At 38.9% G+C, this 19,247-nt stretch overlaps 1 protein-coding gene across 1 annotated transcript in view; it reads right to left on the reverse strand.

Moving 5' to 3' along the window:
* LOC149791136 (uncharacterized) overlaps positions 1–19,247 on the reverse strand; it is a 142,703-nt gene that overhangs the window by 83,725 nt on the left and 39,731 nt on the right. Inside the window, exon 3 of the mRNA XM_089973290.1 lies at positions 3,255–3,515. Within this exon, the coding sequence (XP_089829416.1) occupies positions 3,255–3,515 (261 nt within the window). The remainder of the gene's footprint in view (positions 1–3,254; positions 3,516–19,247) is intronic.

Consider the following 19,247-nt stretch of genomic DNA (forward strand, 5'->3'; position numbering starts at 1 on the left):
TAAAACCCATAAAAAACCCTAGATAGGAACATACAGCTACCTAAGGGTACTTATTTAGAACAGAAAACCATAAACAGGATAGTAACTGGAAAAAGTAAACTAGCAAGCAGTTTTGGAAGGTTTATAGGACTCAAACCAGCAACCATTAACTGCTTTAACTGCCACATCACCAAAGATCTACACCACATATTCAATATATGACCAAAATATCAACCCGCTAGGAAAATATATATCCAAAACCAAAAAGAGATTGGATCACCACACACATACCCAGAGTTACTTATGGATTCTAATAAAAATAAACAATCATCATATAAAAATATAAATTCATAGACTCAGCAGGACTTAGGATCAAAATATAATTAATATCCCCACAAAACCAAAAAACCCAGTAACTAGCAAAATAAATGTAGAAGCCCCCACATAAAATCCCATAACATATTCAATTTTATAAAAATACTAATTTATTTAAATAATTCACTTACGAAGTACCTATCAAAAACTAAGGAAACCACAAAATCGAATGTCCTAGATGTCCTTAACGAACCGTGTAATCAGCTAGGACTCCGGTCTCTTGCTAAATAAAGTATAAATAACAATCAATCTCTAAAACATTAATAAATAAATAACTAAAAGAGACAATTTCTAAAAACTTATAAATAACATAACGTAGGAAGCACACCCTAAACACCTCAACTAGTAATACCATAATAACCTTGAAAATCTCTCTTCATTCATGATTTCTTCTAACAGCCTCTATAAACAGCATAGAACACACACCCCATTGTAGAATATTTTGAAGAAATAAAAGAGAAAAAATGCAACAAACACCAGGCAAATGCAGCAGGAAAATAGCGATGTGAAGCAACCAGGACCGTTCCCGAGCTCTCCTTCCCACCAATGACAGCCAACCATGCAACTGTAAGGGACCTTTATGGACCCACAGACTGAGGCCAAACTATCAGGGTTCCTTGAATCCATTAAAGCCTGGGGTAGGTGGCACCATTCCCTTCCTCAGAAACAACTAGCAGGCTCCGGTGCAGTCAGAAAAAATTGGCATATGCACAATGGTGCGCACGCCACTATAATTAAACTCAACAACAACACAAATGACTTACAATACATTACAGGATTGATTTTCACAATGCAATTTTTGTACATAGATGTCTACATGGAGCTGCTGTCTTCAATGTTTGGGATACATAAATAATCAAGGCTATCTAAAATGTTTGGGACACGTAAATAATCAAGGCTAACTAAAAAATTTTTGGGACACATAAATAATCAAGCAATGTTAAATGTCTGGGATATATAAATAATCAAGGCTATGTAAAATGTTTGAGATACATAAATACTCAAGGCTATGTAAAATGTTTGGGATACATAAATAATCAAGGCTGTCTACAATGTTTGGGATACATAAATAATCAAGGCTATGTAAAATGTTTGGGATACATAAATAATCAAGGCTATGTAAAATGTTTGGGATACATAAATAATCAAGGCTATCTAAAATGTCTGGGATACATAAATAATCAAGACTATCTAAAATGTCTGGGATACATAAATAATCAAGGCTATGTAAAATGTTTGGGATACATAAATACTCAAGGCTGTCTACAATGTTTGGGATACACAAATAATCAAGGCTGTCTACAATGTTTGGGATACATAAATAATCAAGGCTATCTAAAATGTCTGGGATACATAAATAATCAAGGTTAAACTTCCAGATTTGAAGAGATTTGATGCTGTTTGTGAGTCCTACAAACAATGTGCTGTAAATCTGTACTCATATTTGAACAACCAGGGCCGTTACCATAGAAGCATATTACTCCATGTAAACAAGACAATGACCAATATCCCAGAAATGTTCCTTCTGCAAAAACAATTTGAACAGACGGGAACAGATTAATCAAGAACATGGGGAAAGATGGAGTTACATGTGCTAATTGTTTTTTTTTTTGTGTGGGCTTAATGTAATTTTTCAGCACACGACAAGTTATACATGGTGGCCAGTATATATGTTGAAGAAAGAAAACAGGTAAAACCACTGACCCACAAGAAGCTACTGGCAAGCTTTCTGAAATACACCATTGGCTGAACCTAAGACTCAAACCCACACAGAGCTAAGATGTCTGCGATCAGTAAAGGCAAACATCTTAGATTACTTGTTAAGAATACTTTGGAGCACCTTTGACCACTTGAAGACTGGCCAAATGAAATAGTACACAGGCAAGCACCTTGGACCAAACAGCACTGAATCACCCATAGACAGTCAGAATACCTAGTAATCTGAGGAACTAAGCTATATACAAACAGCACTGAATTGCAGATGAACAGCTTGAATATCTAGTACTTTGAGGAACTAAACTATATACAAATAGCATTGAATCACCACTAACAGCTTCAATACCTAGTACTCTGAGGAATTAAGTTATTACAAACAGCATTCAATCACCCAAGATGGTTGCCATATTAGATGTATTCAATGTCATAATGTTGGCCCCCACTCCCACCATGCTGAGTAACAGTAACACAATTTTCAAGATGGTTGCCATGTTCGCTGTAGTCAATGTCAGAATGGTGGGCTCCCACCCACACCATGCCAAGTAACAATAACAACATTTTCAAGCCGGCTGCCATGTTAGCTGTAGCCAGTGAAAGAATAGTGGGCCCCTACCCCACCATGCCAATAAAGAATAACACAGTTTTAAAGATGGTTGCCATTTAGCTGTATTCAAATTCAGAATGGTCCAATCTTAGCTTATGACCAACTAGTCATCATAAGAAATCTCTTCAGCAAAAACTCCATGTTGGGTGTGTGAGTGTGATTAGGATTTTTAACGTAGCTTTTAACAGTTTTTCTGTCATATCGCTACGATGTCTGCAGTATGGCAGTTTATAGTGATGTCTAGCACTGGGGCATCATGTCTCAGACATGTAGCATGATGTCCAACCTAGTCACATTACCCTGACACCAGGGCAACTCTAACACTATCCTCTTAATGCTGAGCTTCTAGTGAGGCAGCTGTTAGTACGATTTTTGTAAGACTTTGGTATGATTTGGCCGGGAATCGAACCAGCGACCTCCCGCTTCCGAGGCAGATGCTCTCTCCACTAGGCCACCGGAGCGGTAACTCCATGTTGGCATGACAGTTCATACATGAAGAGCAGTGATAAAGATGTTCAATATGTACATTGTAAAATAAAACTTTACATCATTCATGCAAATTGATTAAACAGTCACATACCTGTCTGCTGCACTTTCCATTCAAATGTTTCCACAGACACATCACAACAGTGCATGTCAACATCAATACCTTCTGTGGCACATCTTTCCCGAATATTGACGTTCTTTCCCAGAAGCCTCTTAATCAGGGTCGTCTTACCCACACCACCATGGCCGACGACCATGACCCGAATATTGTAAATCTTCTCTTCTCCTTTTTTAAGTGCCTCTTTAAACAGCTGCTTAGATTTTTCATCCATTCTCAGGATTTCTGCTGGGAGGCCTGTAAAGAAATAAACACGAAGAGCCCTATCAAATCAACTGTAATGGAATAAATCTATAGAGTTACATTAAATCAACTGTAATGGAATAAATCTATACAGTTATATCAAATCAACTGTAATGGAATAAATCTATAGAGTTATATCAAATCACCTGTAATGGAATAAATATATAGAGCTATATCAAATCACCTGTAATGGAATAAATATATTGCGCCATATCAAATCAGCGACTATATCTTTACATTTAATCTGACTATATTCCAGATGTAATGGACAATAAAAACCCCAACCCTCATGAAATCTTTACCTTCAGTCTGACAATATTCCAGATGTAATGGACAATAAAAACCCCAACTCTCATGAAATCTTTACCTTCAGTCTGACAATATTCCAGATGAAATGGATAATAAAAACCCCAACTCTGATGAAATCTTTACCTTCAGTCTGACAATATTCCAGATGTCAATGACAATGAAACCCCCAACTCTGATGAAATCTTTCTCAAATTCCCTGAATCAGTTCACCCTAATGGGATCTTAATTCTTCCTGCAACCATTCACACATGAATAAAGCTGACACCATTCACACATGAATACAGCAAATACCATTCAAACATGGACACAGCTAACACCATTCAAACATGGACACAGCTAACACCATTCACACATGGACACAGCTGATGCCATTCAAACACGGACACAGCTAACACCATTCAAACATGGACACAGCTGATACCATTCAAGCATGAATACATCTGATGCCATTTAAACATGGACACAGCTAACACCATTCACACATGGACACAGCTGATGCCATTCAAACATGGACACAGCTAACACCATTCAAACATGGACACAGCTGACACCTTTCAAACATGAATACAGCTAACACCATTCACACATGGACACAGCTGATACCATTCAAACATGAATACGTCTGATGCCATTTAAACATGGACACAGCTAACACCATTCACACATGGACACAGCTGACGCCATTCAAACATGGACACAGCTAACACCATTCAAACATGGACACAGCTGACACCTTTCAAACATGAATACAGCTAACACCATTCACACATGGACACAGCTGATACCATTCAAACATGAATACGTCTGATGCCATTTAAACATGGACACAGCTAACACCATTCACACATGGACACAGCTGACGCCATTCAAACATGGACACAGCTAATACCATTCACACATGGACACAGCTGACGCCATTCAAACATGAACTCAGCTGACACCTTTCAGACATGAACACAGCAGACACCATTCACACATGGACACAGTTGACACCATTCAAATATGGACAGAGCTGACACCATTCAAACATGGACACATCTGACACCATTCAAACATGGACACAGTTGACACCATTCAAACATGGACAAAGCTGACACAATTCACAGATGGACACAGCTAACACAATTCACACATGGACACAGCTGATGCCATTCAAACATGGACACAGCTGACACCATTCACACATGGACACAGCTGACATCATTCAAACATGGACACAGTTGACACCATTCAAACATGGACACAGCTGACACCATTCACACATGGACACCGCTGACGCCATTCAAACATGAACACAGCTGACACCATTCAAACATGAACACAGCAGACACCATTCACACATGGACACAGCTGACACCATTCAAATATGGACAGAGCTGACACCATTCAAACATGGACACATCTGACACCATTCAAACATGGACACAGTTAACACCATTCAAACATGGACAAAGCTGACACAATTCACAGATGGACACAGCTAACACAATTCACACATGGACACAGCTGATGCCATTCAAACATGGACACAGCTGACACCATTCACACATGGACACAGCTGACATCATTGAAACATGAACACAGCAGACACCATTCACACATGGACACAGCTAACACCATTCAAATATGGACAGAGCTGACACCATTCAAACATGGACACATCTGACACCATTCAAACATGGACACAGCTGACACCTTTCAAACATGAACACAGCAGACACCATTCACACATGGACACAGCTGACACCACTCAAATATGGACAGAGCTGACACCATTCAAACATGGACACATCTGACACCATTCAAACATGGACACAGCTGACACCATTCAAACATGGACAAAGCTGACACAATTCACAGATGGACACAGCTAACACAATTCACACATGGACACAGCTGACACCATTCACACATGGACACAGCTGACATCATTCAAACATGGACACAGTTGACACCATTCAAACATGGACACAGCTGACACCATTCACACATGGACACAGCTGACATCATTCAAACATGGACACAGTTGACACCATTCAAACATGGACACAGCTGACACCATTCACATATGGACACAGCTGACGCCATTCCAACATGAACACAGCTGACACCATTCACACATGAACACAGCAGACACCATTCACACATGGACACAGCTGACACCATTCAAATATGGACAGAGCTGACACCATTCAAACATGGACACATCTGACACCATTCAAACATGGACACAGCTGACACCTTTCAAACATGAACACAGCAGACACCATTCACACATGGACACAGCTGACACCACTCAAATATGGACAGAGCTGACACCATTCAAACATGGACACATCTGACACCATTCAAACATGGACACAGCTGACACCATTCAAACATGGACAAAGCTGACACAATTCACAGATGGACACAGCTAACACAATTCACACATGGACAGAGCTGACACCATTCACACATGGACACAGCTGACATCATTCAAACATGGACACAGCTGACACCATTCAAACATGGACACAGCTGACACCATTCACACATGGACACAGCTGACGCCATTCCAACATGAACACAGCTGACACCATTCAAACATGAACACAGCAGACACCATTCACACATGGACACAGCTGACACCATTCAAATATGGACAGAGCTGACACCATTCAAACATGGACACATCTGACACCATTCAAACATGGACACAGTTGACACCATTCAAACATGGACAAAGCTGACACAATTCACAGATGGACACAGCTAACACCATTCACACATGGATACAGCTGATGCCATTCAAACATGAACACAGCTGACACCATTCACACATGGACACAGCTGACACCATTCAAACATGGACACAGCTGATGCCATTCACACATGGACACAGCTGACACCATTCAAACATGGACACAGCTGACACCATTCAAACATGGACAAAGCTGACACAATTCACAGATGGACACAGCTAACACCATTCACACATGGATACAGCTGATGCCATTCAAACATGGACACAGCTGACACCATTCACACATGGACACAGCTGACACCATTCAAACATGGACACAGCTGATGCCATTCACACATGGACACAGCTGACAACATTCAAACATGGACACAGCTGACACCATTCAAACATGGACAAAGCTGACACAATTCACAGATGGACACAGCTAACACCATTCACACATGGATACAGCTGATGCCATTCAAACATGGACACAGCTGACACCATTCACACATGGACACAGCTGACACCATTCAAACATGGACACAGCTGATGCCATTCACACATGGACACAGCTGACACCATTCAAACATGGACACAGCTGACACCATTCAAACATGGACAAAGCTGACACAATTCACAGATGGACACAGCTAACACCATGCACACATGGATACAGCTGATGCCATTCAAACATGGACACAGCTGACACCATTCACACATGGACACAGCTGACACCATTCAAACATGGACACAGCTGATGCCATTCACACATGGACACAGCTGACACCATTCAAACATGGACACAGCTGACACCATTCAAACATGGACAAAGCTGACACAATTCACAGATGGACACAGCTAACACCATGCACACATGGATACAGCTGATGCCATTCAAACATGGACACAGCTGACACCATTCACACATGGACACAGATGACACCATTCAAACATGGACACAGCTGATGCCATTCACACATGGACACAGCTGACACCATTCAAACATGAACACAGCTAACACTAAGATGGTGTATGCATGTATCTATGCATGTAAAATCAAATACACACACGGAATAAACTGAATTCATTTTCTGTTGATATTATTCAATGTACTGTCAATAAATAGTCTAATTGAAACAGTGAACATTTGTATGACATTCAATCAATAGTCTCAAACTGAACATTTGACATGCAATCAGTAGACTAATTCAAACAATGAACATTTGTTTGACATGCAATCAATAGTCTAATTCAAACTGTGAACATTTGTTTGACATGCAATCAATAGTCTAATTCAAACTGTGAACATCTGTCTGACATGCAATCAATAGTCTAATTCAACAAGTGAACATTTGTCTGACATTCAATCAATAGTCTAATTCAAACAGTGAATATTTGCCTGACATTCAATCAATAGTCTAATTCAAACAGTGGACATTTGTCTGGCATGCAATCAGTAGTCTCATTCAAACAATGAACATTTGTCTGACATGCAATCAAGTTTCATGCAAACATCTAACATGAAATCAATAGTTTCATTCAAACTGTAAACATCTGTCTGACAGACAATAAGTCTCATTCAACATTTGTCGTTTATGCAGTCAGCAGTCTCATTCAAATAGTGTACATCTGTCTGACATGAAATTAGTAGCTGCATTTAAACAGTGAACATGTTTTTTATACAATCAGCAGTCTCTTTCTAACAGCTAACTTCTGTCTGACATGCAATCAGTACATGCATTTAAACAGTGAACATCTGTCTTTTATGCAATCAGCAGTCTCTTTCTAACAGCTAACATCTGTCTAACATGGAATTAGTAGATGCATTTAAACAGTGAACATCTGTCTTTTATGCAATCAGCAGTCTCATCGAAACAGCAAACGTATGTATGACATGCAATCAGTAGATTCATTTAAACAGTAAACACCTGTCTTTTATGCAGTGAGCAGTCTCATTCAAACAGCTACTATCTGTCTGACATGCAGTCAGTAGATTCATTTAAACAGTGAACATCTGTCTTGTATGCAGTCAACAGTCTCATTCTAACAGCTAACATCTGTCTTACATGCAATTAGTAGATGCATTTGAACAATGAAAATCTGTCTTTTGTGCAGTCAGCAGTCTCATTCAAGCAGTTAACATTTGTCAGAAACAAGTAACATCAAGAATAAATTACCACGATTTTGACAACAATTGCTATCATTCTATACATATATGTCTGCCAAATCCACATTCCTGTGGCAGCGGTATCAAAACACAAACCAACAGAAACAGCACGCCATGGAAAGCAGAGTCGCAATGCAAATAAAATTCAAAATTTGAGTAACTGTAGAAAAAATTACATGTCCAATATTTAGTCTGGCAATGAAGAAAATGTTCTAAATGACATTTCAAATCCATCATCCTGGTTAAATATTCATCCACAAGACCAATTTATTGTAGTTGAAGACGACACCTAATACAGAAATAAATACTGCCTCAGATAATGGTGCTGTATGGGGAAAATATGTACTTATTTTTTCAAGGTGGGGAAAATATGTACTTAATGTAATCAAGGTGGGGACAATATGTACTTAATTAATCAAGGTGGGGAAAATATGTACTTATTGTAATCAAGGTGGGCAAAATATATACTTACTGTAATCAAGGTGGGGAAAATATATACTTATTTAAGCAAGGTGAGGAAAATATGTACTTATTGTAATCAAGGTGGGGGAAAATATGTACTTACTGTAATCAAGGTGGGGAAAATATGTACTTACTGTAATCAAGGTGGGGAAAATATCACTGGAAAACAGTGAGGAAAATAACACAGGAATACTGTAAGGAAAACATATGCAGTAATCTGTCTGGAAAGCAAGCCAATCACCATTACCACAGTGACTAAACAGCTTAAAACCTACTCAGAAATTGTGCATTATGAGAAGCAAAACATGTTGACTTTAGCAAAGAATTAGGACAATAACACTGGTAATCAGTCTGGAAAGAGGGAAAATCACCATGATGACTGTGGCACCTGCAAGGGCAAGAAGTCAAGAACTTAAATGACTATGATTTTACTAGAAATCAATGAAAGTAAACCAAGTCATTTTTGTAGCTAAGCAAAAACAAGCTGTTTTCGCTAAAAAAATCGAGGATTGTAGACCATGTAATTTTTGTAGCCAAACAAAATCAAGCTGTTTTGTGTGAAAAAAAAATATCAAGACAAGTTTATACCATGTTTGATATTTGTCAATGAAAGCCACAAAGTTCTCAGAAGAGAATCTGGGGAACAACCAATAAAATGGTGAAGGGAATCTGGGGAACCACCAATAAAATGGGGAAGAGAATCTGGGGAACCACCAATAAAATGGGGAACATTAATCTTATTCTGGGGGAGTAATACTTTTTTTACTACAAATTTCTTGCCCACCTGAAGCGAAATTTAAGTCTAGACTAAACAGAAATAGAACTGCTAATTCATACTGATGATGACAGAGGTATAACCAATGCCACTGATATTACATTTCCTGAGGCAAACATATACATCTGTAATATGCATACACAGAACAATATAACACAGCAAATGACTGAAAAAAATACCAAAGACATGCCAAGGAAGCAACATAAACTGTATAAGAATTAGTTGGTCCAGCCAGATTTGTACATGCCGATACTTGAATATTATGAGAAATATATAGAACAAAATATCAACAACTGTATCACTAACAAATGAGACTGTAAAATAAATGATTTGGTCTGGCCAAAGTTGTGCACATGCAAATGATAACATGGAGTTCAGTAAGAGAAACTGCATCTTTAAAGAAAAAGTAAGAACTAACTTTCCTGAGTAGTACAAGAAATACATGTATGTAGAATAAAATGTAGACCACTGAATCAATAGCAAAGACAAGCAATACATAATAATAGTCGATTAATTAACGACTACACATTTCTGTAGAATCTTGTTCCAGACCTCCACAAAATCAGGAGTCCAGATGACAGGAATAATAATAGTAAATTAAATGACTAAACATTGCTGTGGAATCTTGTTCCAGACCTTTACAAAATCAGGAGTCCAGATGACAGTCATAATAATAGTCCATTAAATGACTAAACGTTGCTGTTGAATCTTGTTCCAGACCTCTACAAAATCACAAGTCCAGATGACAGACATAATAATAGTCCATTAAATGACTAAACATTGCTGTTGAATCTTGTTCCAGACCTCTACAAAATCACAAGTCAGATGACAGACATAATAATAGTTCATTACATGACTACACATTTCTGTAGAATCTTGTTCCAGACCTCCACAAAATCAGGAGTCCAGATGACAGGAATAATAATAGTCCATTAAATGACTAAACATTGCTGTGGAATCTTGTTCCAGACCTTTACAAAATCAGGAGTCCAGATGACAGTCATAATAATAGTCCATTAAATGACTAAACATTGCTGTTGAATCTTGTTCCAGACCTCTACAAAATCACAAGTCAGATGACAGACATAATAATAGTCCATTAAATGACTAAACATTGCTGTGGAATCTTGTTCCAGACCTCAACAAAATCACAAGTCAGATGACAGACATAATAATAGTCCATTACATGACTAAACATTGCTGTTGAATCTCGTTCCAGACCTCTACAAAATCAGGAGTCCAGATGACAGACATCATAACAGTCCATTAAATGACTAAACACTGCTGTGGAATCTTGTTCCAGACCTCTACAAAATCAGGAGTCCAGATGACACACATAATAATAGTCCATTAAATGACTAAACATTGCTGTGGAATCTTGTTCCAGACCTCTACAAAATCACAAGTCAGATGACAGACATAATAATAGTCCATTAAATGACTAAACATTGCTGTGGAATCTTGTTCCAGACCTCTACAGAATCAGGAGTCCAAATGACAGGAATAATAATAGTCCATTAAATGACTAAACATTGCTGTTGAATCTTGTTCCAGACCTCTAAAAAATCAGGAGTCCAGATGACAGACATATGATATGCCTCTATGTTAAGTATAAACAGAAGCCAGGCCAAGTCTGAAGACAAAACAGGCATACTTATAAAGTTCTTGACTGTTGTAACATGAAAACAAAACCCTGACAATGTGACTCCTATTTGACCTTCAAGGTACATTAAACAGTGCACTAAGCATGGAAATAATCTCAGATATTCATAGGAATGAAAACACCAAGAAATTAAAGTACAACTATTTAGTGCTTCTCAGTACTCCTTTCTGCAGTATTATACAGGTCACAATGGACAAGGCTAGTTATTAGCTCGACTTAAAATGTGTGTGTGATTTAGATTTTTAACGTAACATTAACCATTTTCAAGTCATGCTGCTATGATGTCTGCAGAATGGCAGTTTATAGTGGTGTCTAGCACTGGGGCATCATGCACAGACATGTAGCATGATATCCCACCCAGTCACATTATCCTGACACCAGGCTGACCAGCCCTAACACTAACCACTTAATGCTGAGCAACAAGCGAGGTAGCTGTCAGTACCATTTGCATGAGTCTTTTTTATGACTCGGCTGGGGTTTGAACCTGTGACATCCCTCGATCTACAATGTGTGAATACTCTTCATATAATAGATACATACAACTGTAAGAATTGCTTTATGTAAATTATGACTGGGATAGCCATGTAAATAATCTTTTCCAATTAAGGTACAAAGCAATCAGGAGAAAAGCCATGCCCATTTTTTAATCTGTATCTTGCTTCATTATTACATATCAACTTTTAATGTCACAATTATGGATACAAACAACGTTATGAATTACTATTTCTATAGTCCCAATGACTACTACAGATGAACTCCAAAACCACATTATGTCTTTGAAATTTGGAATAAATATAACCTGCAGTGTTCACCGTTTGTATGAATTAAAAAATAAACCTATCGGTCTTGACAGCGAATTAAATTGCAACATCGTCAGAGACAAATAACTACATATCTTGGAATGGCAAAACATAATTACTTTTTCTCAGTCTGAAACCAATTTAAAAATATCCCTTCAGTAACTGAAAATATCAACGACAAGTTATACGTGCAATTTAAATTGTTTTCAAAAATAGGGAGAACCGTATTAACCTTGGTCCATGGCACTTATATAACAAATGGCATTCGCATAAAAGTATATGATTCACCGGTAAATACAAATCTCAAAGGAAGCATATCCAAGAAGAATGTTTTACACTACAGTAAAGGAGGAAACCTTTACCCAGGAAGTTATTTTCTCCAACATTTTTATTAACACTGCAATTGTAGATAATATTAAACTTGCACATGGTCACATACAGATTCCAGTGTGAGTTGTCTGGTACCTATCTTTCTAAGATTACTATCGAACTGAAATATGTTTTATTAATTCAGAATTATTTGTAAAATATTAAACATGAGAAAATTATATTTGTCTGCTATTTTTAAGTTTAAAAAATTCCTATTCACTGAAACGAAAGACATTACATTTGACCGAAGGCAACTGAAGCTCTTGGACCATGACATATCTGGACCATTCCAGAGTCGGCCCATGTGAGATTTGGTCCATACAGACTTAAGTTAGAACCCATAACTGTCACGGTTGACATAATCCATAACCAACATATAACAAGGTTGTCCATTACAGATTTGACCCATACAATTTTAATCCTAGCTGTCATTCATGGTCGGCCATCAAACAATGATGTATTTGTTATTATTTAAAAATAAATAGTTGAGATTATATTAAATATTAATTATTGTTCTAACATTTAATATATTACTATATCTTAGGAAAGATATATTAATACTCAATCTACAAGATGTCCGACATACCAGAACAAATATCAAGATTAGTGGATTTTTTTCTTCTTAAAAATACATGCACCTCTCATTATAACAACAGAACGCAAAGTATTCTATGCCTTTTAAGATGACCTCGTCCAAAAATGTATACATACTTTGACTTCGATTTCCAAAGGAATGTGAATGTATGAGACTTGAATAATTTGTATATTCATTGAAGCATGAAGCGATAAAAACGCTATTCAAGCTGCATGAACCGCAAAAACGGAATACTAAATAAATCAAATTGCCAATCCATATAATCAAATTTTATATCTACTAAAGATAAACATATTTTACAAAAAAAATAAAATGAGCTGTTCAGACCATTCAGACCTTTTGGTTCATACAGGAGCTCAATTAAAAAGGACATGGCCAATCAAATTGCTGGACATTTTAATGATCAAAGGAAAAATGTAATTAATTGTCATTTAAAGTTACTTGAAATATAATTCTACAAAAACTATACTTATCACAGATACAGTCCGTACTGAATATCTACATGATCTGTGTGATGTGTACTTTGACTAGATACTAACTATTATACTGATGCATGAAACATACAATGATTTTTTGAAAAAAATGAAATGACTGCTGAGTGACATTACATCCACAGTACTATTATATAAATTGTGAACTACAAGGCTGATACCAAATTAGCTTAAGTTAAAATATCAACACCTGACTAAATTGAGCAGGAAAATACTATTTTCTTCCTAGGACGGTAATTCTTTTCTTTGTTTTTTTTTTTTGTTAGAGAAAAGAAAGGAAAATTTAAATTTCTTAAGATTGTTAGTGTTTAACAGCAACCAGGCAATCATATCATCAACCTTGCTGCAGAACACATGTAAGTAGTTAAGTGGGGCACTAGAGCCTCAATGGGAATTAGCATTACAGAGACCCCTGGGTCACTATAGCTTCAATGGAAATTTAACATGGAGAAAAATCGTGGGTCAATATAGCCTCAAGGGGAATTTAACATGGGAAATAGTCTTGGGCCACTCTAGCCTCAAGGGGAATTGAATATGGGAAAAAAGTCTTGGGCCACTATAGCCTCAAGGGAATTGAACATGGGATTTTTTTTTTAAAATTTTTTAAATGTTTTTTAAATTTAAATTTAAATTTAAAAAGGGGGTAGGCAATTGAAAGGCTATCTCGTTTCGAGAAATATGGCTGGCCCTGAAAAGGGCATTTGGGTTTATATTAATATTAATATTAACATAGATGGCATCTGTCACATCTTCTTCTTAAACTCCTTCTAACTGCCGGTCCATACACAAGTACCCTCTTGAGACATCCTTGTCTTTCTATGTAAACTCTCCTCATCCATTGACTAGTATCTGTCCTATCAACAACAGTCCACTTGGACCTGACATACATGAGCATGTCCGTCCTAAACATCATGGAAGACACAAGGGTGGATGACTCAACTGTGGTCCACATCTTGAAGCGACGAGAATAGGTGAATCAATGCAGTGAACTGCGCTTATTTATAGATACAGGAAGGATTGAAACGGATTGAATTCAGTCACCAATCCGAACACGCGTTACAAAATTCAGTCAGCTCGCATCCAATCCGAAGAGAGCAGTCTGTGACGTCACGTGGTCTATATAGATTCGTTAGCGCTTGTGTGCAGTCAATCTATGCGACAGTGATTCAACATGACGGAAACTCAGAAAACGATCCATTGGGGTGCACCAGCAGGGGAAACTGCCCAAGGGAACCCGGACTTACTTTCAGAAGAGGTACATTGGGATTTTGTGGATTTTCTTACCTCGCAAGATTTTTTTCCGGAACCTTCTTTACCTTCTTCATTACCGCAAGTGGAGAATTTTAGACAGAGACAGAAAGAAGAATTGGAGAAATTTATGCAACGACAAAAGGAAGCAGAACAAGCTTTTCTCCTACAGCAACAGCAACAGCAACAAGAAGAGGTAAGAAAAAAACAACAGCAACAACAGCAAGAAGAAGTAGCAGCAAAGAAACAAGAAGGTGAAAATCAAACGGCTACGGTACTGTTGGACATTTTAGCGGAGTTAAGAAGTCTGAAACAAATGTATCAGACTTCTTTATCACGACCGAAGAGAATACGACCTTCCCGAGCTAAACACGCCAACCCTGTGACTAAGCCTATCGTACCACCCTTAGTGATTTCAACCCAATCATCAGAAGTAGGCCTCGGCCGTGACAAAGGCTTAAGGCAGTTAAAGTTGATTGGTTAAACTCATCCCTACACCAAAATAAAAAGGCCCTTTTCAGGGCCACCCACTTCTCTCGAAAAGAGATAGCCTTTCAATTTGCCAATAACTCAAAAATCAACAAAATAAAAACAAACCATTTTACCCTTTAGTACATGTCTGTGTATGAGTGCGTGAGTGTAGCTTCTTATTTTAAAATCAAAACTCAAAGACACTTATCTTATATCATTCATGTATTCTTTTATCCATTTTTTTACAATCCAATTCCCAATTCACCACAGAACACTTTAATTAAAAGTTCATTGACTTCTTCTTTCTCCTTGTTTAGTCTCTCTGTTTTTTGAATTTCTTCAACGTTTTTTCCTCATTTTCTTCCCTTCTTCTTTTCTTCTCCTGTTTCTTTGCTTCTTTTAAATAGAATTGTCCTCTTTCTTCCTCTTCTTCTTCTGAAGAATAACTCTTCTTCCGAAGAATCCCTCTCTTCTTCTGAAGAATCCTTCTTTTCTTCTGACTCCTCTTGTTTCTTTTTTGGGCAATCTGGAGACCAATGTCCTTTTTCTTTAAAATAATAACAGGTATCTTGACTTTTGTCTTTTTTAGCCCCTGTTTTTTTTTCTTTTTGGACGGTCTGGACACTCTGAAGACCAATGCCCTTTCTTCTGACAGATATAGCAAGTATCTTGACTTTTATCTCGAAAGGAAGGAGAGTAGTCCGTCGGCTGGTCTGAAGAGAATTTTCTAATGACCCCTCGCAAAGCTCTGACGAAACGTTCCATCTGGGTAGTCTCTTCCATCGTTGTGCTCGGCTTGAGAGTGAAATGAATAGTGAAAGAACAAGACACACACCCTTTTATATACGCTGGTCTGCCATGACTATAAATTAGTCTATGGTGTTTAAACTTGAGTCATTTGACGTTTTGCACTCAGGATGAAACGATCCCATTCATTCGAGAAGAAAGAAGAAGAAGAAAGTAAGAGGCAGAAACGTGATCTATCGCCTCGTACCAGAGCTGAAATCTTGGCACAAATTCATGCCAGTGATTTTGAAGAGGACATGAGTGAACCAGAATTTGAAACCTCTAAATCAAGTTCGTCACCCTTAGTCAACCCTGAAAAATATTATTCCATTCGAGAGACGGAAAAGCGCTCCTCTAGAAAATTTAGAACCACGGCTTACACCTACACGGTGAAGTTTAAAGATTTCAAGGCCGACGTACCCTTGGAGAAAGCAGAAGTGTTTATCACCCAGATGTGGGATTCTTTGCTCACCACACTCAAGCGACAATGTCAACCCAAAGAAGACGATCGCTTGACACTATCCATAGATCACGACGGTTTGAAATCCCCTGTTTGGATCGAGTTTAGCAGACCCGCAGAACTAACCCCTTCCAAAATTATGGACAAGATTCAACACGTACAACAATATAATGACCAGTTTGACATCACCGATGATAAAGCCACACTGAAAATGGCTCACGTCTCTCATCCTCAAGGGACTGGACGCAAAAAGATGTTATTGGTGAACGAGCTTCGCAGCATTAAGCGTAGCCTTGTCCAAATTCACAATCCTCAAGACCAGATGTGTTTAGCTCGAGCCATCGTGGTGGGACGAACCTATGCCAACAAGAACGACACGGCAGAATGGAAAAGAGCCTGGAAAACTATTCGACAATCGGACCGAGCCAAACAACGAAACGAAGCAGAACTCCTGTTGCAACAAGCCGGACTGTCCAAAGACACACCCTGTGGCATTCCTGAGATGCAAAAATTGCAAGATGCCCTAGCTCCACGCTACACCTTGAAAGTGCACCCTCAAGAAGTGCGCGGGTCTCTGTTTTTTCGAGGCCAAGATTTTAAGGACGGAAAATACATTCATGTCTATCATCACGATGACCATTTCGATACCATTACCAGTATCACCGGATTCCTGGGATATGTTTATTATTGTGAGAAATGTGATTATGGTTATAACAATCGAGAGCAACACAAGCATTGTGGATGGAAATGTCCAGGATGTTTGGCCTCTCCACCCTGTCTGAGCGAAGAACCAGTGCCTTGTTCGACTTGTCTGCGCACGTTTGTCAGCCCTACCTGTTACCAACAACATTTGAAAACATAAGGTTCACAGAAGAAATGTGCTTGTCAACTGCTGAGATTGTGCCCTACCTGTGGACAAGGCATACTTACCAATAATGCCAAGGCACACGTATGTCGAGGAAAGAAAAAATTGTCACATTTGTCACCGCATCGTGGACTTGGAACACCAATGCTACGTGCAAAAATACCAACCCCCACCAGAGAAAGAGGACGGTCACAAGAAGAAAGGCAATTTCATCTTTTTCGATTTCGAATGCATGCAAGAGACCGGCATTCACACTCCTAATTTCTGGGTGGCTCATCGAGCGTGCGAGAAGTGCATTCAAGAACCTATCTTCAGTCATTGCCCTCACTGCAGCAAGATTCCTGGAGGACGTGAAAAAATCTTTCGGGGACCGAACACGTTAGCCGATTTTGCCCAATGGGTCTTAGACCCCATCGACAAGACGTGGAGCCAAGAGGACATAGAACGTTACGGAGATTGTCATCGTCATGCCACGGTGATGGCTCACAATTTCTCCGGATACGATGGACAGTTTTTTTTGAGGTACTATACGGAATATGGCACCGAGCGTCCTAAAGTGATTTTGAACGGAGCCAAAATCATTTTGATGCAAGTGGGACGAGTGCAGTTTAAAGATTCGATGAGCTATTTGGCCATGCCTTTGAGTCGAATGCCTAAAACGTTTGGAATGACAGAAATGGCTAAAGGATACTTTCCACACTTTTTCAATACGGAAGCCAATCAACACGCCGTTCTACCCCATTTGCCTGAGGCTCACTATTACGACCCCGACAACATGCGTACCGAACAACGAGAAGCTTTCTACGCTTGGTACCAGGCTCACGCCTCGGACCCTTTCGACTTTCAGGAAGAAATGTTAAAGTATTGTCGTTCCGACGTGGACATTTTACGACGTTGCTGTGGAAAATTTCGAGAACTGTTCATGGAACACGGAGGGGTCGATCCTTTGAAAGAAGCTTGCACCATTGCCAAAGCGTGTTCCTTAGCGTATCGACAACGATTCATGCCTGAAAACACTGTGGCTGTCATCAGCCCTCAAACGACCCACTTTGTCAAGCGTCAATACTCGGTCAAAGCCCTACGCTGGTTACATTACTTGTGCGACAAGGAAGACAAATGGATTCAGCATGCCCGCAACGGAGGGGGTGAAAAGACCATCGGAACGTATTCGGTCGATGGCTGGGACTTAGAAAATCCCAAGATCGTGTACGAGTTTAACGGCTGCTTATTTCACGGATGTCCCGTCTGTTACCCTGACCGTAGCACTAAAAATCAGTTTTTACAACGAACCATGGAATACTTGTACCAGGACACTTGTCAGCGGAGCCTAAAGTTAGAACAGCAAGGATACCAAGTGGTGGAAATGTGGGAACACGAGTACGATCACCGTATGAAAACCGATCCCAAGTTTAAACGCCTCGTGGAAAGTTACCAGTTCATGGACCCGTTGAACCCGAGGGATAGTTTGTACGGAGGAAGGACCAATGCCACCTGTTTGCTGTACCAAGCCGACAAAGAGAAAGGAGAAGAAATCAAA

The sequence above is a fragment of the Sinohyriopsis cumingii genome, chromosome 10, assembly GCF_028554795.1.
Source record: "Sinohyriopsis cumingii isolate HCF-2022 chromosome 10, ASM2855479v2, whole genome shotgun sequence".
Taxonomy (NCBI): Eukaryota; Metazoa; Mollusca; class Bivalvia; order Unionida; family Unionidae; genus Sinohyriopsis; species Sinohyriopsis cumingii.